The 21,281-nt window shown below is 38.8% G+C and overlaps 1 protein-coding gene across 1 annotated transcript; it reads right to left on the bottom strand.

The window, feature by feature from the left end:
* Positions 1-385: 385 nt before the first annotated feature.
* gorasp1a (golgi reassembly stacking protein 1a) lies at positions 386-20,804 on the bottom strand. Its single transcript, XM_061891267.1, has 9 exons — positions 20,495-20,804; positions 18,040-18,120; positions 15,973-16,176; positions 15,814-15,900; positions 12,989-13,119; positions 9,068-9,224; positions 8,863-8,971; positions 4,689-4,832; positions 386-2,769 (listed from the first exon to the last, which is right to left on the bottom strand). The coding sequence occupies exons 1-9, from the start codon at positions 20,555-20,557 to the stop codon at positions 2,393-2,395; spliced, it is 1,353 nt and encodes a 450-aa protein (XP_061747251.1). The 5' UTR covers positions 20,558-20,804; the 3' UTR covers positions 386-2,392.
* Between the last annotated feature and the right edge of the window lie 477 nt (positions 20,805-21,281).

Here is a 21,281-nt window from a genome sequence, read left to right on the forward strand (position 1 = left end):
AAGGAATCCAGCTCAACCTGTAAGTTAACACATTTATATTATTACCCCCTAGTTGTAAACCATGCAGTGTTAGTTATTAATGTTCCGCCGTTGTGGTCAGACGGGGAGAAACAGTAGCACTGACCGCCTTAACTCAGTACTTACCGATGTCAAGTGCGAATCACAGGTGCTCTAAGTGCAAGTGGGTGTGGGGTGGAATATTACTGACAACATTTTTAACTTGAAGAAAATTGTTTTTATACCTGCGAATTGATACTTGATATTTAATGTGTGTTTGTTTTTTTATTTACTCGCAAACTTTGTGCACAGTTTTCCGCCGTAATTTCCCTCTGCCAGATGTGCTCTGAGTTGAAAGTGTTTTGAAGTCTGAAAAAAACAAAAGGCCTTTTAGTGTTCCATTTTTTTTTTTACTATCAAATCTTCACCCCATTTGACAGTGAGCCCATTCGTTCCTAAAAAGAAACAACAAACATATACAATATTTGCAAAAATACTTCCTTTTACTTAAAGCAGCTATTTAGAACAATAAATACACGCCCCCTCAGAATAACAAGCCCCGTAACTACATCACCTAATTGCCATTTCAAAAACGTATTTAAGTCAAGTATGGGACAAATGTTGCATAGATCACATTTCATGTTGCGCAGGAAGGGTTAAAAGCTGTAAAAATTTGTGAATTTAAGTGAAAATAAATGAGGTTATTTCTACAGAAAGGTGTTTGAAACTAAAAAGAGTTGCATCACCGACACTTTCAAAACCCTCCTCCATCCACCTCAGTCTGTGTGCACACACCTGCTGTCCAATCACAAGCCCAGACTTGGTGGCATCACACCTGCGTGCATGTTTATAGTGTTGTACTGCACTAGGGAGGGGAGTCACATGGCCCAGTTGGTCGCATTTTATCTGACACATGAAACGTGACAAAAAGACATTTGGGTGCACTATCCACCTTGGCCGCTAGATGGCAGAACGGGGGAGTCCAAGGTGCGGCCCGGAGTTAGGTTTTCAACAATTTGCGACACATCTTAAAATGACTATTCCCCCCAAAAAAACATTAAAAGTGGAATTTAAAAGATTTGAACAGGTGTGATATTGACAGCAATAGAACAAAACTGCAAAGTTTGTATAGTCTTTTTGTTATTGCTCGAAAATAGTTTCTTAAAATAAACAGACTAATCAAAAGTTGATCTTGAGATTTAAGCATTGAACGTAAAAAATAATGATTTACGACTTATTTTTAGCACTTTAGGGACATTTTGGATCCCTAAGACCTTTAGTCTGATGGAAAAATAATAATGAATCAAAATCAATGTTGTGAATTATTGTTCTATTTGACACTCCAATGATTTCTCATCAAATATTCAACTTTGAACATTTTGGGGGGAGATTTTCAAAATATTTAAAACTTATTGTCGACGGATAGAACCGGAGTTGATTCATAGATATTTAAGTGTTGAAAGTTAAACAACATTTTTTTTAACATTTTCATGAGTGAGACCCTTTTGGACCTTTAACATTCCCCAAAAGAGAAGCCCCAAGGGTTACAATATATATTGTGTGGGTTTTGACGGATATAGATATCTACATATATCCATATTTAAGAGTTATTTATTTATATTCATTGTCATATTTGAAAACGGCTAGTGTTTTTCCATTTGTTCTCTTTTTGGTTGTACGCTAGTAAACTGCATGTGTTAACCTTGAAGCTGTAGGGATGTGAGGAGTAGCCATACTCCCTTCTTATCACTCCCTGCCCCAGGGTTAGCAGAACAACAGATATGTGGATTTGTTCCGGTAGGTGGGGGAGGGGGGAGATAGTGAAGAAGACAGCGCGTCCGTAGGGTTTTCAGATCAACTAGGCGATGCGAATTGATTGTGTTGTTTTTTTAGGGTGGTCTCTCCAAAGCTTTGGCATAAATTGCAAAATACCTATTATGTTCTGGGTTATCATTTAAAATCAGCTTATGTGTCATCAAAAGAACTTGGGATTGACCAGCAACTTAAATTCCATCGGAGGAACATCTGGTCCGAACGCAACAATATAACAATTAAAAATTAAAAATATAATTTTTCTGTGTTTCGCCCCTTAATAGAAAAGGTTTGGACTGTTGAATATCTTCAAATGTGTTTTGTCGCTATGTGCAGTGGTGCTTTCCATCATTTTCAGCAGACTGCATTGCCTAATGATTAACCCCCGCTTCCTCTCAACCAGACATGTGGGCCGTATGACTCCCTTCCCTACTGTAATAGTTGTGATAGTATCCGCCTGTACAATCGGCATGTTCAGACCCGTATCGCCTTGCATTAGGCGACGATACAGCAGTAACTTGATTGGCTCACATTAAAAAAAACAGAAAACCTCTACTTGAAGCCAGTTCCTCCTGATGTGGCCTTACTGAAATGTCGGCTCCTGCAGTCCGTGCTCGTGGTCCTCGTGCTCACACTGATGAGCAGGACTCTCATCTTTGGGCGCGTCTTCCATCGTGTCCTGAGAAGGCGGCTGGGCGACCAGTGACTCACCTGGGAGCGAGGGCAAAAGGTCGTCAGCGGCATGGGAACAAGGAGGTTGTTCATTGGACGACTCGAGTAGGTCTATAAGAGGATAGAGTGGACTGGGGCTGGAACCCGACTCGCAGAGGGAGTCTTGCAGGTGCGCAGAATCCGGATAAGAGACGCCCGCATCGGACTGCTGAGTCATCGAAGAAGTGAGCGCCGTGGACACCAAAGGGTCTGCTGAGTCAGGATGAAGATCACTTCCATCAAGCTCCCCTGCAGAACAGGAAATCAAACACAGCCTTGTAACTAGCAACCATGTATCCCCCAGGCATCTTTCAACTGGAGGCCTCATTAATTTGGCCAATCATAGCAAAACACAGCTGCTTTCAAATCAATCTAAAAAACCAAGCGGTCTATGAATGTTACATATTTGCTGCCATCTAGTGATCAAAGTGAGGAAATCAGAATCAATGAGAGTACTTTGAAATAGTAGCACAGCATTTACTTATACAACACAGTCCAAACAACCTTCCCTAGTCATGGCGCACAAAAAAGAAATGTGACGAACATAAATGTCAACATACATGGTCACACGTGACAACCTGATCCCTTAACATTGTGGATATTACGAAAAACATCCAAATACCATAAAAAAAAATTCTAAATTACAACCATTTAAAACAATTACAGTGCATGATGGGAAAAATGCAAAACACTCTCTTCACACTTGTCCATTTGACAGAATGTAACTTATCTTATTTGCCACATTTTAGCTGCTTCATATTTCTGATTGATTACAAAACTTAAAAAGGAGTTTGTTACAGAAGTCAAACTTTCACATACTTTTAATATCCAATTATATATTATAATAATTATATATCCATTATACCAATACCATCCATATATGTGTGTGTATAATATATATATATATACATATATATACACACACACAAACACACATACATATATATACATACATACACACATACACACATATCTCTATAAATACATTCATACATCTCTATACATATATACATAAACATATATATATATATATATGTATGTATATATGTATACATATATACATATATGTATATATATATACATACATATATATATAAATATGTATGTATATATATATGTATACATATATATATATTAGTTTATGTATATAAGTATAGAGATATATGAATTTATTTATAGAGATATGTGTGTATGTATATATATACATATATATATATATATATATATATATATATATATATGTATATATTATACACACACAATTATGGATGGTATTGGTATAATGGATATATAATTATTATAATATATGTATATCCTGTTCTTTCTCCCTGTAATGTTTGTCTGATCTTGAATGGGATTGTGCTGAAAATTTTAATTTTCCTAAAGGAACTGTCCTGAAGGAATAAATAAAGTACTATCTAATCTAATCTAATATGTATATATGTATATATATATATATATACACACGTATGTACATACATACACATATATATATACACACACATACATACATACACACACACATATATATATATATATATAAATATATATATAATTAGCTAACTATTTATATATAAGAACTATTTATATATAAGAACTATTTATTTACGTATTTAATACTTATTTACTTACCAATTTAACTATGTACTTACCTATTTATTTATTCATTGTTGTAAGTAGAAAAAAATGTGTTAGAAAGAGCTACGATAAGAAAATGGGGGAGGTTTTAATTAAGCTTTGCTTCCTTCTACTCATTTCGGACATGCAATGAGAAACTGTAAAAATGTATCATATTGTAATCGTGTGCATGTTCGGAATAAACTGACACCATAGCCATAAAATCCAACCAGTGAGATACAGAAGGAAGGGATTCATATGGCCCCATTTGTCGGGTTTTACTTGACACATGAAACGTGACGAACTGGGGGAGTGTGGGTATCCACTTCATCCTCCAGTAGTGTCAAACATCTTTAAATGAGTTTTGTGGACATTCTAACTTTGACCACAGCGTCAGTCGCTATGCGCAGTGGCGCTTTCCATCCTTTTCAGCAGACTGCATTGAAAAATTAACCTGCCTCCTCTTCCTCACGCGAGATACATACAGTAATATGGTTATACAAACCCCTTCCCTACTGTATGACATCTAAGTGTTCTGCAAGCCGACTTACCGACGCCAGAGATCTCGTTGTCTCTTTCGTCCTTTATGGCCAGGGAGGTGTCGTTCATGTCGATGGACGACACGGACACGTCCAACCTGTCCAACAGATCAGCGGGATCGGGGCTCATCATGGCGACGTCAGACTCAAACAAGGCTGGAAAGACAATGGCAGACACGTGCGGTTAAGACTTAAGGAACAAAACAACATCTGAGCTTTGTGTTAAAGGTGACACAGCAAATTAGTGTAATATGTCAAATTGATTTCTTCGGTATTGGCCGACTAGTGAAAAGTGATCTTTAATGCCAATAAATACCTTTTAATGACGACTACAAATGCTATTTTTTTAGTTCCCTGGCAGACAAGTGGCAAGCAGCTCATTTTGCGTCTCCATACAGAGTGGAGGTACAATAATACGATTCTTAGTATTTCAAACATCAATATCAAGTAGGGTTATCACTGGAGGAGGCGAAATATGTTACACACCGAGAACGTGCCAGGGGCAGGCATGCAAATACTAGCCGCGAGACAAAACTAAGAAATACGTGCTTAATTAAGTGTGGGAAGAACTGTGGATCACATCGGACTGTCTACCCCGCAGGTTTTGAGGACCAATCATAGACTGTGAAAAGCAAATTGTATTTTCACCCTCATACAAAACATTCTAACTTGGATTGTTTCCCTGGCTTCGAGACTCTCCCAAAGGACAGTGCGGCGAAGACACAACAAACTCCCTTCTTGTCTCTGTTGTTGTTGACTTTGGACTAGCGACTGCACAATACATCAAGGCCGCGGAACAGAGACACACTACGGGCTTACACATCCACAATACACCACGCCCCCAACCCAACGCCCTCGACGCAAATCCCACAGGGGTGATGAATGGTCAGCGCCTGAGAGCTGCGGCCTACCATAATGACCCCGAACTCCCTTCCCTCTGTTGCTAGATATCTCGAAATGTACATTATAATATGTATATGTGCTTTGCTATGGAGGTTTTTTTTTTTCCCACTCCAGACTGGGCCCCCTTAGGAGCCCAGTGTAGATTGTATTTTTTTACTCATCCTTCCCCAGCGTTGACCTTTTTCCCATCTTTTACGGGGCGCCTTATGTACTGTAACCCTGTACACTGTTTGTTTGTCTAATCTTGATCAGGTTTGTGCTGAAAACAAAGTTTTATTGTACTTGTGCAAAGACAATAAAGACCTATCCTATCCTATACTTAATTAAATCGTGTAAATGGAAAGTTGTCACAGCAGAAAGTAAACAGTTATTAACGGGAAATGAAAAAGTAGATGAATAAGAGTTAGAGAGAGGATCTTTTAATACAGTGTTTTTCAACCTGTTTTGAGCCAGGGCACATTTTTTGTGTTGAAAAAATCCAGTCACACCACTAGAAGAAATCATTAAAAAAAATAAAGTTGACAGTAAAAAGTCGTTGTCGCAATTGTTGGATATGACTTTAAAAAAATAACCAAGCATGCATCAATATAGCGCCCTGCAATGAGGTGGCGACTTGTCCAGGGTGTACACCGCCTTCCGCCCGATTGTAGCTGAGATAGGCACCAGCGCCCCCCGCGACCCCAAAGGGAATAAGATGTAGAAAATGGATGGATGGGCATCAATATAGCTCTTGTCTCAAAGTAGGTGTACTGTCACCACCTGTCACATCACACCCTGACTTATTTGGAGTTTATTGCAGTTTTCCTGTGTAGTGTCTTAGTTCTTGTGCCGCTCTCTTATTTTGGTGGCTTTTTCTTTTTTTTTTTGGTATTTTTCTGTAGCAATTTTGTGTCTTCCTTTGAGCGATATTTCCCGCATCTACTTTGTTTTAGCAATCAAGAATATTTCAGTTGTTTTTCCCCTTCTTTGTGGGGACATTGTTGATTGTCATGTCATGTTTGTACATCGTGGACGCTGTCTTTGCTCCAAAGTAAGTCTTTGCTGTCGTCCAGCATTCTGTTTTTGATAACTTTGTAGCCAGTTCAGTTTTATTTTCGTTCTGCATAGCCTTCCCTAAGGGGCGATCACCTTTTGTTTATTTTTGGTTTAAGCATTGGAAACATTTTTACCTTCACCCTGTCTCCCGCTGTTTCCGACATCTACAAAGCAATTACCTACCGGCTGCCACCTACTGATATGGAAGAGTATTACACGATTACTCTGCCTAGCTCTAGACAGCATCGACACAACAACAACACATAATTTTGCAGATTATAATTACTGGTTTGCAAAAAAATGTTTTCATCAGACAATCTCCCACGGTATCTCACGGCACACTAGTGTGCCGCGGCACAGTGGTTGAAAAACACTGGTTTAACAACATTGTCATTGTCAGAGTCACTACACGTAAGAGGAGGGTGGATCCATTCATAAGTTGGTGTTGCCGATATTAAGGATAGTATCAGCAGAGGTGGGTAGTAACGCGCTACATTTACTCCGTTACATCTACTTGAGTAACTTTTGGGATCAATTGTACTTCTAAGAGTAGTTTTTATGCAACATACTTTTACTTTTACTTGAGTATATTTATAGAGAAGAAACGCTACTTTTACTCCGCTCCATCTATCTACAATCAGCTCGTTACTCGCTACTTTTTTTTTTTATCGATCTGTTAATGCACGCTTTGTTTGTTTTGATTTTGTCAGACACGCATTCAAAGTAGGAACTACACATGCCTGTGTTTCACCAATCACATGCAGTCACTGGTGACGTTGGACCAATCAAACAAAACCAGGCGGTCACGTGACCGTCACACGTCGAATCAGACCTAAAAAAGTTGAAAAACTTATTGGGGTGTTACCATTTAGTGGTCAACGGTGCGGAATATGTACTGTACTGTGCTATCTACTAATAAAAGTTTCAATCAATCAATCAATCAAAAGTGTAAAGGAAAAAAGACACTTTTTATTTCAACCGTACTTCCCGTCAAAAGCCTAAAGACTGATCGCACAGTTCCTGTCTTCACAATAAAAGCGCCGCTCCATCGCGCCTGCACTAACAAAATAAGAGTCTCCGAAAGCCAGCGCAAACAAGTTAGCAAACTACGGAGTTTGCCACCAATGTATTTCTTGTAAAGTGTATAAAAACCAATATGGAAGCTGGACAAATAAGATGCCAAAAACCAACGACTTTCATGTGGTATTAGACAGAAAAGAGGAACTTTTTTTCTCCTCCATTTGAAAATGTGGACATTATCAGCACTATACTGTCCGATTCCAATCAATGCAAGTCATCAGAATCAGGTAATACACCAACTTATATTCTTGTCTTCATAGAAAGATAGGAATCTATATGTTAAACGTGCATGTATTAAGACACCTTTAAAATGTCAACAAAAACGGCAAAATAAAAAACTATAAATTATATACTGTATATATATATATATATATATATATATATATATATATATATATATATATATATATATATGTATATATATGATATGTGTGTGTATGTATATATGAGGTAGATCACCTCGACTTGGTCATTTATTAAGTAATTGATAAACGTTGAAAAACTTATTGGGGTGTTACCATTTAGTGGTCAATTGTAGAGAATATGTACTGTACTGTGCTATCTAATAATACAAGTTTCAGTCAATCAATCAATCAGTCGATGAATGCCTACTGAGGCTATGGTGCTGTTAAGTTATTGTGGCTCAATTTGCCTTAATTTCTTTTATTTTAATGTATTATTATTTAATATATAATATTGTTTTAGTTGCTTAAGAGATATTCCTGGCTATGAACTTGCTCATTGCCATTTTTATGTTTTTGTGCATTATTTGTTGCCGTAATCAGGTTACTCATCAGTTACTCAGTACTTGAGTAGTTTTTTCACAACATACTTTTTACTTTTACTCAAGTAAATATTTGGGTGACTACTCCTTACTTTTACTTGAGTAATAAATCTCTAAAGTAACAGTACTCTTACTTGAGTACAATTTCTGGCTCCTCTACCCACCTCTGAGTATCAGTATATGATCGATGCTAAAGTGATTAACTTGATATTTCTACTTTCTCAAATATTTGTTTTTATTCCCAAACTCGGAATAATTCTCCGCACAGGAGGAGGACATTGAGAGCATAAACCAAAACGACTTGGGGTAAATTGGGAAAATGGCCCTCGGCGTCGCACTCTGCTTTACAGAATCGGATGTGGACAAGAGTCTGAGTCACCTCACCAGGGTCTGTGACGCGTTGGATGGGTGGAGGTAGAGGAGCATCCTGGAGGGTCACCTGCTCCAAGTCCAACACCTCCTCACTTTGGTTTGAAGGTGCCATCAATGGTGCCTAAAAATCAGGTGAGTATTTAACGTACAATCGAGGATTGATGGTATTGAAAGACAGGAAGATGGTTTCTCTGCTGTTATGGTGTTGGTGGAGTACCTCTGTGAAGCCATGGTTAGGCAGCTCTGCAGGCGCTCCTTCCTCGGGGGGAGGAGGTGGAGGAGGAGGAGGAGGAGGGCCGGTGGGCGTTTGTATGGATAGATCAGGAGGTGCAGGGATTCTGTGCAGGTAGCCATACCCAATGCCACAACCTAGACTAGATGTAAACAATGGTCAGAGCCAATGAGACTAGTTAGAGTGTGTTCCTTAGTTCACATTACCCTACCAAACGGATATAGCAAAAGTAAGCATCATGAAATAAAGCTTGATAAACGGCAACTGTGAAGACTTACCAAGGCAGGGGTCACCAACCTTTTTGACACCAAGAGCTACTTCTTGGGTACTGATTAATGCCAAGGGCTACCAGTTTGATACACACTTATATAAATTGCCAGAAATAGCCAATTTGCTCAATTTACCTTTAATAAATAAAAATGGGTATTTCTGTCTGTCATTCTGTCGTACATTTTTTTTCCTTTTACGGAAGGTTTTTTGTCGAGAATAAATTATGGAAAAAACACTTAATTGAACGGTTTAAAAGAGGAGAAAACAGGAAAAAAATGAAGATAAAATTTTGAAACATAGTTTATCTTCAATTTCGACTCTTTATAATTCAAAATTCAACCGAAAGAAAGAAGAGAACAACTACCTAATTCAAATCTTTTTGAAAAAAGAAAAATATAATAATTCATGGAAAGGTTAAAATCCAATCTGCACTTTGTTAGAATATATAAAAAATTGGACCAAGCTATATTTCTAACAAAGACAAATCATTATTTCTTCTAGATTTTCCAGAACAAAATTTTTAAAAGAAATTCAAAAGACTTTGAAATAAGATTTAAATTTGATTCTACACATTTCCTAGATTTGCCAGAATATTTTTATTTTATTTTAATCATAATAAGTTTGAAGAAATCTTTCACAAATATTCTTTGTCAAAAAAACAGAAGCTAAAATGAATTAAATTAAAATGTGTTTATTATTCTTTACAATAAAAACAAAAATAAAAAATACTTCAAGATTGATTTAAATTGTCAGGAAAGAAGAGGAAGGAATTTAAAAGGTAAAAAGTTATATGTGTTTAAAAATCCTACAATCAGTTTTAAGGTTGTATTTTTTCTCTAAAATTGTCTTTCTGAAAGTTGTAAGAAGAAAAGTAAAAAAATAAATGAATTTATTTAAACAAGTGAAGACTAAGTCTTTAAAATATTTTCTTGGATTTTCAAATTCGATTGGAGTTTTAAAAATATCGAGCGAAGTGAGACCAGCTTGCTAGTAAATAAATAACATTTAAAAAATAGAGGCAGCTCACTGGTAAGTGCTGCTATTTCAGCTAATTTTAGAACAGGCCAGCGGGCGACTCATCTGGTCCTTACGGGCACCGCGTTGGTGACCCGCCACACGATATAAGGTGGACCGGAACATAATTCAAGGTGGCCCGGAGCATGATTGTACATGATCCTCCACATTCAATCACGTGGAGGATTAAATACACTTTATTAAATACACTTGCCCACCACATGATTTAGGTGGTCCGCCAAAGGTGGCCGGACAAATGATTTAAGGTGGCCCGCCAAGGGTGGCCGGACACATGATCTAGGGCAGGCGTGTCCACACTTTTTCTGCAGGCAAACTACTTTTCAATTGACCGAGTCGAAGGAATCTACCTCATTCATATATATATATAATTTATATTTAATTATTTATGATAGAGACGTTTTTGTTAACACGTTAAAGGTGTTTAATGATAACACAAGCATGTATAACAGATATAGATTTCTTTTGTTTCATGAAGACAAGAATATAAGTTGGTGTATTACCTGATTCTGATGACTTGCATTGATTGGAATCAGACAGTAGTGATGATAACGTCCACATTTTCGAATGGAGGAGAAACAAAGTCCTCTCTGTCCAATACCACATGAAAGTGGTGAGTTTTTGGCGTCTTATATGTCCAGCTTCCGTACTCGTTTTTATACATTTTGCAAGAAATACATTGACAGCCAACTCCGTAGCTTGCTAACTTGTGCACGCTAGCTTTCTGAGACTCTTATTTTGTTAACGTAGTCTCTAGGGCAGGGGTCGGGAACCTTTTTGGCTGAGAGAGCCAAGAAACCAAATATTTTAAAAATGTATTTCCGTAAGAGCCATATGATATTTTTTTTCAACACTAAACACAACTAAACGCGTGCATTTTTAAGAAAGACCAACATTTCTAGAGTATAATAGGTCTCTTATTATTTGTAGTAACAATGGTAATCTGAAGATAACTGTGGAGGGGGCGTGGCCTGCGGCCTGCAGCGAAGTAGGGTGTAGCCAGGACCGGCCTCGAAATCAGCGACAGGTGCGTGGATGGCCCACCTAAGCCTTGTTATCTAATCACCTGTCGCTCTGTTTAAAAGCAACAGCCAGGAGGAGAGACGGGGTTGGGGCTGGAGCCAGAGCGCGAGTGAAAACGAAAGAGAAAAATACAATTGCTAGAAAGCAACTGATAGACTTATTGAAATATAATAAATATTGTAACCCTGAAACAGGCTCCCAAGTTGGTCTGAAGAACCCCCAGGAGGGCAAGGCTTAATTAACCAATAATAAATAAATCACTTCTTACCCTTAATGCAACTTCTTGAACAAGTGCGGTAGAAAAAGGATGGAAGGATTCAAATGCATGAGCATGTTTTATTTTTTGAACAATATTTTCAACACTTTGACTACAAGTGAAATTATTCATTACTTATTGTGTTAAGCAATGTCCGAGAGTCAGAGGCAGTCATCAAAAGAGCCACATCTGGCTCGCGAGCCATAGGTTCCCTACCCCTGGTCTAGGGTTTTGACAGCAGGTACGGCGCGAGAGTGTTGCAATAAAAAGTGTTTCCCGCCCTCCTCTTGGTCAACATAGCACTTTCTGACTACATCTATTTCTTTCATTTTGACACACTGCAAGTAATTTCATCTCTTTTAAACTCTGATCACGCAAGATTATATTCCACGGATTGTCTTGGTTATCAAAAAATAAATAAATACCGTATTTCCTTGAATTGGAGGCGCTAATTCATTTAAAACCTCTTCTCACTCCTGCGCTTACCAAAGGCATGCGGTAAAAGTGAGCATGCGCTAATTATTTGAAAACCTCTTCTCACTCCTGCGCTTACCAAAGGCATGCGGTAAAAGTGAGCATGCGCTAATTATTTGAAAACCTCTTCTCCCTCCGGCACTTACCAAAGGCATGCAGTAAACATTTGAGTGTGATGTAAGCTTGGACCTTAAATCCCACTGAATAGCTCTTAATCTTCTTCCCTTTATGCCATTTCAACTTACCGGTATTGAAATCAGCCTCCTCCATTTTGAAAATGATGATGACGTCATGAGTTTGACCAGGCGGTAATACTAAGCATGTGCTAATTATTTCGCGAAACGAGTTTGACCCGGCAGTAAATCAAGGCAGGCGCTTACTATATGCCCTGCGGCAATTCAAGGAAATACGGTATCTGCTTGTCACTTTGACTAAAGATTTTAAAAGCAAGTTATCCATCAGTTATTAAGAAATATAATCAAACGCAATTGCCTGTGTAAATAAAGCTATTATACGTTTATGTGCTTACATTGCAAGTATAACATATTTTCTGAGGCCAGTCATAATTGCAATGCGGCTCTCAATTAAAAAAACCAAATCTGACACCCCTGTTCTAAAGAATCCTGGTCAAATTTTAGCAAGACATATTTTTCCTCTTTTGTTCATCACGAAGTAATTACCTTGAAATGCAATGATAAATTCCAGCTAAAACATGAAAGGATAAATAATTTAGGGCCCATATGAACACATATATGGATACATAGATTGACAGATTACATAAGTAGTAATTAGGTAGATTCAGGTTAGACTTTCCACAAGATGTTGGGAGTATATTTGCGAGAACTTCATACCTGCCCTCGCCTCCCCAAGCTCCATTTGGGGTGACCATCACCTCCCTGCAGCCGTCCAGTTGTGTGTTGTACACCAACAGCTTCAGTTGCTTCCCTTCATGAGCTTCAATCAGCGAGAAGAAGTCTTCTGACTGGAAATGGGCAAGTTTGAGTCGACACATCTCCGTAGTCCTGCCGTGCACACTTGGGTTATGATTAGTCAGTCCCTCTGGGATTTCGCCAGTTTTTTGGGGAGATTGTCTTGGCCCAAAACGCCTGAATTTGCGGCGGCTTTTTAAGAAAGTTGCAATCTATTGAGGCTTGTTTTTTCAATGAAACTAATTCAAATTGTTATTAATTTTTAATTAAGTGTTCCTTGTCATTTTAACCTTAAAAATGTGAAAAAATGTGTATATTGATGTTTTACTTGTTTCATACCACGCGTAGTAGGTGTGTCAAGCCGGTGGCATTGCATTCCAAAAGTCTTGAGGGTATTGTGTGCAGAATTTTGAGGAAAAAAATTAATATTTTTCATGTGGGGGATAAGGTTGTAGCATAACAAAAGCGCTGTGGATACTTTTCGGCTGTACTGTAAGTTGTGAAGTGAAGTGAAGTGAATTATATTTATATAGCGCTTTTCTCGAGTGACTCAAAGCGCTTTACATAGTGAAACCCAATATCTAAGTTACATTTAAACCAGTGTGGGTGGCACTGGGAGCAGGTGGGTAAAGTGTCTTGCCCAAGGACACAACGGCAGTGACTAGGATGGCGGAAGCGGGAATCGAACCTGCAGCCCTCGAGTTGCTGGCACGGCCACTCTACCAACCGAGCCATGCCGCCCCCTTTTAGGGTGTGGAAACTTGTATTTTGTAGTAGTAGCAACTTCCTCCCGGTCAACTTCCTCTGATTTCACTTTATCGAGGTGACTGGAGTCTAATAAAAATCAAACATTACTTGCAGTCAGCTGGAAAAAAATCTAATTTGAAAAAAAAAATCTAATTTTGACCACTTTGGCCTGCAACGTAAATGTTCCAACACATTGCATGTTAAGGGCATTTGTGAACTGTTGAGAGGAATCTATGGCGCGGATTTTTATTGGGAAATGAGCTGATGAGCGATTATCATCACACTCCAACATCTCATGTAATATAAATATTGCCTCTTTGCAAATAAGAATGTTCCCAATTGTCTTACATTGGATAAATTATGGTTAGATAAACATATAAGTATTGTATTGTATCTAAATTATGGTTAATTATGGTTATAAGTATTGTATTGTATCTAAATTATGGTTAATTAGGGTTAATTATGGTTATAAGTATTGTATTGTATCTAAATTATGGTTGATTATGGTTATAAGTATTGTATTGTATCTAAATTATGGTTAATTATGGTTATAAGTATTGTATTGTATCAAAATTATGGTTAATTATGGTTATAAGTATTGTATTGTATCTAAATTATGGTTAATTATGGTTATAAGTATTGTATTGTATCTAAATTATGGTTAATTATGGTTAATTATGGTTAATTATGGTTATAAGTATTGTATTGTATCTAAAATTATGGTTAATTATGGTTAATTATGGTTATAAGTATTGTATTGTATCAAAATTATGGTTAATTATGGTTATAAGTATTGTATTGTATCTAAATTATGGTTAATTATGGTTATAAGTATTGTATTGTATCTAAATTATGGTTAATTATGGTTAATTATGGTTATAAGAATTGTATTGTATCTAAATTATGGTTAATTATGGTTAAAAGTATTGTATTGTATCTAAATTATGGTTGATTATGGTTATAAGTATTGTATTGTATCTAAATTATGGTTAATTATGGTTATAAGTATTGTATTGTGTCTAAATTATGGTTAATTATGGTTAATTATGGTTATAAGAATTGTATTGTATCTAAATTATGGTTAATTATGGTTAAAAGTATTGTATTGTATCTAAATTATGGTTAATTATGGTTATAAGTATTGTATTGTATCTAAATTATGGTTAATTATGGTTAATTATGGTCATAAGTATTGTATTGTATCTGAATTATGGTTAGATAAACATATAAGTACATGTAAACCAGGAAAAAAGGTTTACCGTAAATTTCAAACTACTTTTTTCCTACGCTTTGAGCCCTGCGGCTTATAAATCGGTGCAGCTAATTTATCGATGTTTCTCCGTTGACGGCCACAATGCAAATAGTTTAAAAAAAGCAAAGACACCTAGGTGTGTTGTTGCTTGTGCTGTGGCGCCATCTTTTGGACGAGTTCACTCACTCGGACGGCATGGCGTAGATGGTAGAGCGCCCGTGCCAGAAACCTGAGGGTTGCAGGTTCGCTTCCCACCTATTAACATCAAAGTCGCTGCCGTTGTGTCCTTGGGCAGGACACTTCACCGTTTTCCCCCGGTGCCGCTCACACTGGTGAATAAATGATTGGTGGTGGTCGGAGGGGCCGTAGGCGCAAACTGGCAGCCACGCTTCCGTCAGTCTACCCCAGGGCAGCTGTGGCTACAGATGTAGCTTACCACCACAAGGTGTGAATGAATGTTGGGTTCCCACTTCCCTGTGAGCGCTTTGAGTATCTAACAATAGAAAAGCGCGATATAAATCTAATCCATTATTATTATTATTATTATTACCGCCCTTCTATTTAGACCGAGCTTTCGACCGGAAGCACAAGTGCCGTTCCGTCTTCTAGCCGTCTATAGTGAGAATAGGTGAGGCCTTCACAAGTGTATGCAAGCTTTTGATCGCGACGGGAATTTGTGTGATTTGGCGCAATCTCGACATCCAGGATCCCTGGAGGGACTGATTTATTGTCGTCGGAAAATACTTACATCTTGCAATACCTGATCCGTGCCAACAATGTAGTCAGTGTGAGGACGGAGCCCTGCAAGGGCGGCGGGTGAACTGGCTTCCACGTCCTAAAAAGGGGAAATACGATCTTAACTCCAATATATAGAAGCTGGAGTTGCAAAACATTCTGGCGTCCTCACCAGCACATGCCAGACGTTCTCATTGGCTCCTTGGTAGCTGCAGAAGCGGACGCTGGCCCCCAGCAGGCCTTGTCCTCCCCACATATTGCTGGGCACCACCTCCAGTTCCCGAACCTTCATCGTCTTGGTGCTGTACACCTCCATGCACACCGCTTTCTCCATATTGGCTTTCAGGAGCTCCTTGAGCTGATCGTTTTCCTCATTCTGGTACATAACATCGATTATTTCAATGCCATGTTATACAGTCGTGGGCAGAAATATTGGCACCCCTGCATATCTGTCGGACAATGCACAAATTCTCCCAGAAAACTGCTGAAATGACAAATGTTTTGGTATTCACATGTTTATTTATTTTGTTTGCATTGGAACAACGCGGGAAAAAAATCAGAACTCCTTCAAAATTGTAAGAAATAGTGGTATTATAAGCATGTGATGCTCCTTTAGTTTGTAATTCAATTCACCTGTAGCAAGTCAAAGGTGCTGGCAATATACACACCCCGTTTCCATGGGAGTTGGGAAATTGTGTTTGATGTAAATATAAACGGAACAAAAATCATTTTCAACCCATATTCAGTTGAATAAGCTACAAAGACAACAAACGGATTTTTTGCAAATAATCATTAGCTTTAGAATTTGATGCCAGCAACACGTGACAAAGAAGTTGGGAAAGGTGGCGATAAATACTGATAAAGTTGAGGAATGCTCATCAAACACTTATTGGGAACGTCCCACAGGTGTGCAGGCTAATTGGGAACAGGTGGGTGCCATGATTGGCTATAAAAGCAGCTTCCCAAAAAATGCTCAGTCTTTCACAAGAAAGGATGGGGCGAGGTACACCCCTTTGTCCACAACTGTGTGAGCAAATAGTCAAACAGTTTAAGAACAACCTTTCTCAAAGTGACATTGAAAGAAATTTAGGGATTTCAACATCTACGCTCCATAATATCATCAAAAGGTTCAGAGAATCTGGAGAAATCACTCCACGTAAGCGGCATGGCCGGAAACCAACATTGAATGACCGCGACCTTCCATCCCTCAGACAGCACTGTATCAAAAACAGACATCAATCTCTAAAGGATATCACCACATGGGCTCAGGAACACTTCAGAAAACCACTGTCACTAAATACAGTTTGTCGCTACATCTGCAAGTGCAAGTTAAAGCTCTACTATGCAAAACGAAAGCCATTTATCAACAACATCCAGAAACGCTGCCGGCTTCTCTGGGCCCGAGATCATCTAAGATGGACTGATGCAAAGTGGAAAAGTGTTCTGTGGTCTGACAAGTCCACATTTTAAATTGTTTTTGGAAATATTCGACATTGTGTCATCCGGACCAAAGGGGAAGCAAACCATCCAGACTGTTATCGAAGCAAAGTTCTAAAGCCAGCATCTGTGATGGTATGGGGGTGCATTAGTGGATAACTTACACATCTGTGAAGGCACCATTAATGCTGAAAGGTACATACAGGTTTTGGAACAACATATGCTGCCATCTAAGCGCCGTCTTTTTCATGGACGCCCCTGCTTATTTCAGCAAGACAATGCCAAACCACATTCAGCACGTGTTACAACCGCTTCGTAAAAAACAAAAAAAGAGTGCAGGTACTTTCCTGGCCCGCCTGCAGTCCAGACCTGTCTCCCATGGAAAATGTGTGGCGTATTATGAAGTGTAAAATACGACAGCGGAGACCCCGGACTGTTGAAGGACTGAAGCTTTACATAAAACAAGAATGGGAAAGAATTGCACTTTCAAAGCTTCAACAATGAGTTTCCTCAGTTCCCAAACGTTTATTGAGTGTTGTTAAAAGAAAAGGTGATGTAACACAGTGGTGAACATGCCCTTTCCCAACTACTTTGGCATAAGTTGCAGCCAAGAAATTCTAAGTTGATTATTATTTTTCTGGGGGGTGGTTCTTTTGTGCTGTTCCAATACAAACAAGATAAATAAATATGTGAATACCAAAGCATTTATGATTTCAACAGTTTTCTGGGAGGAGTGGTGTATTGTCCGACAGAAATGCAAGGGTGCCAATATTTTTGGCCACGATGCCGTCAACAAACTTACAAGTCGTTTGTGATCCAGCGACAGAATGAAGTCAAAGAAGGGCAGCAGTCCACACTTTTCTGCAGGTGAATTCAGTTGCACCTGTCGTTACATTAAAAAAAAAAAACACATCAGTGGACACTTCATTAAATACACTTGTGCATTTAAAATTAAATACAAAACAGGATCTGACCCACCAGTTAAAACATGTGCAATAATACAGCTGTAGTATACATATGTGGTCATATATTGTTCATCTCCCTCTGCAGTGCAAACCCTTGAACTCTTCCAGTCGGCTTTTGATGTTGTTCGGTGCCAGCTGACCCACCTTTGGCTAGAGCTAAATGCAGACAAATCTAAGGCAATGTTATTCTCAAATGGCAAATGGCTGCCATTGAACATCCTTAAAATATGGATTACTCGTGGGGTCGAGCTTGAGTTGGCCACAACATATACAGTGGGGCAAAAAAGTATTTAGTCAGCCAGCGATTGTGCAAGTTCTCCCACTTCAAATGATGACAGAGGTCTGTCATTTTCATCATAGTACACTTCAACTGGGAGAGACAGAATGTGGAAAAAAAATCCAGGAATTCACATTGTAGGAATTTTAAAGAATTTATTTGTGAATTATGGTGGAAAACAAGTATTTGGTCAACCATTCAAAGCTCTCACTGATGGAAGGAGGTTTTGGCTCCAAATCTCAGGATACATGGCCCCATTCATTCTTTCCTTAACACGGATCAATCGTCCTGTCCCCTTAGCAGAAAAACAGCCCCAAAGCATGATGTTTCCACCCCCATGCTTTACAGTAGGTTTGGTGTTCTTGGGATGCAACTCAGTAGTCTTCTTCCTCCAAACACGACGAGTTGAGTTTATACCAGAACGTTCTATTTTGGTTTCATCTAACCCCATGACATTTTCCCAATCCTCTGCTGTATCTCTGGCAAACTTCAGACGGGCCTGGACATGCACTGGCTTAAGCAGGGGACACGTCTGGCACTGCAGGATTTGATTCCCTGTCGGCGTAGTGTGTTACTGATGGCAACTTTTGTTACTTTGGCTCTCTGCAGGTCATTCACCAGGTCCTCCCCGTGTGGTTCTTGGACTTTTGCTCACCGTTCTCATGGTCATTTTGATCCCACGGGATGAGATCTTGCATGGAGCTCCAGATCGAGTGAGATTATCAGTGATCTTGTATGTCTTCCATTTTCTGATAATTGCTCCCGCGGTTGATTTTTTCCACACCAAGCTGCTTGCCTATTGTAGATTCACTCTTCCCAGTCTGGTGCAGGTCTACAATTCTTTTCCTGGTGTCCTTCGACAGCTCTTTGGTCTTGGTCATAGTTAAGTTTGGAGTCCGACTGTTTGAGGCTGTGGACAGGTGTCTTTTATACAGATAACGAGTTCAAACAGGTTCCATTAGTACAGGTAACGAGTGGAGGACAGAGGGGCTTCTTAGAGAAGAAGTTACAGGTATGTGAGAGCCAGAGATCTTCCTTGTTTGAAGAGACCAAATATTTATTTTCCACCATCATTTACAAATACATTCTTTAAAATTCCTACAATTTTTTTTTCACATTCTGTCTCTCACAGTTGAAGTGTACCTATGATGAAAATGACAGACCTCTGTCATCATTTGAAGTGGGAGAACTTGCACAATCGCTGGCTGACTAAATGCTTTTTTGCCCCACTGATGAGAGATTGTCTTTTAAAGCACACATACAAAAGTTTGTGTCTAAGCTTCAAATTAAATTGTGTTTCCTTTTTTTTTTTTTTTAGAATGATGTCTTGTTTTCACCTAAAAGTTAGGAAACATCTAATCTCATATTCACCTTTATTCCTTTTTTGTTGTTGTTTTTATTCAGTCATTAGTGGAACTAAAGATAATATTTTAATATTTTTTGTAATACTGTTGTGCAGCAGTTTGGAAGCATTTTTGTTGTTTAAATGTGCTCTACCAACCGACATAGCTCGGTTGATAGAGTGGCCGTGCCAGCAACTTTAGGGTTGCAGGTTCGATTCCCGCTCCCGCCATCCTAGTCACTGCCGTTGTGTCCTTGGGCAAGACACTTTACCCACCTGCTCCCAGTGCCACCCACACTGCTTTAAATGTAACTTAGATATTGGGTTTCCCTATGTAAAAGTGCTTTGAGTCACTAGAGAAAAGCGCTATATAAATAAAATTCACTTCACTTCACTTATATTAATAAAGTGGATTGGATTAAGCTAAATTAGAATAAAGATTACACCCGCCAACAGACATTCAACACCAAACAGTGTTCACCACGAAGTTACAAAATAATATGACTCTTAACAGCTTCGGATATGTTATTTAAACTAAATTAGGAGCACTTTTAAGCGCCACTTGGACATGTTGGACCGGTGAGTCAGGACAAACTACTTAGCTTAGCATGTTAGCATAGATAAGCCGTCGAAATACGAGCCGCTTAGTTAACAGTAAAAACTCCAATCTTACACCGTGGACGTGGTAGCCGTACGTGCCGCCTTCGGACGCTCCCGAACTCTGCGTTAAACCCATCTCGGCCTGGTGCTTCTTCCCAGAAATATGAAGAGAAAACGGCGAGCGTCGAAAGTGTCACTTCTGACAGTCGTCCGCCATCTTGTCCGCAGGCAGTAAGAATCGAGCGCCGCTGCTGTCAATCGACCTGTATTCGCAAACAGAAGAAAAATAAATAATATTTTTTGGTGGAAAATTACATCATTCACAACGTTAAAAGTTTGGTGGACGAAGTGAGACGGAAAAAGAAGTGGCATAAAACACGTCTTAGAAAGTCGGAGAAAGATATATATGTAAACAAACAAAGGGTGAGTTCAAGGACCGCTAAAATTAGTAGGACAAAACGGCGCTCGCCAAATACTCGAATCAGTGAAGCATGTTTAATATAAACAGTGTGCTTTATAACAATTATGAAGGTTTGTGTCATGTTTGTCCTCCCACAGGTCACATATTCAAGCAAAAAAATATTTTTGGGGTGTTTTTTTCCCCTCTTATCTTTTTCCATTTTTCATAAATTTTTGAAAAAGCTCCAGACAGCCACTAGGGCGGCGCTAATGAGCCGCATGCAGCTCCACAGCCGCGGGTTGTCGACCCCTGATGTAAACAAACTAGGGTGAGTTCAAGGACCGCTAAAATTAGTAGGACAAAACGGCACCTCGTCAAATACTCGAATCAGTGAAGCATGTTTAATACAAATAGTGTGTTTTATAACAATGATAGAGGTTTGTGTCATGTTTGTCCTCCC

The sequence above is a fragment of the Nerophis ophidion genome, linkage group LG28 (genome assembly GCF_033978795.1).
Source record: "Nerophis ophidion isolate RoL-2023_Sa linkage group LG28, RoL_Noph_v1.0, whole genome shotgun sequence".
Taxonomy (NCBI): Eukaryota; Metazoa; Chordata; class Actinopteri; order Syngnathiformes; family Syngnathidae; genus Nerophis; species Nerophis ophidion.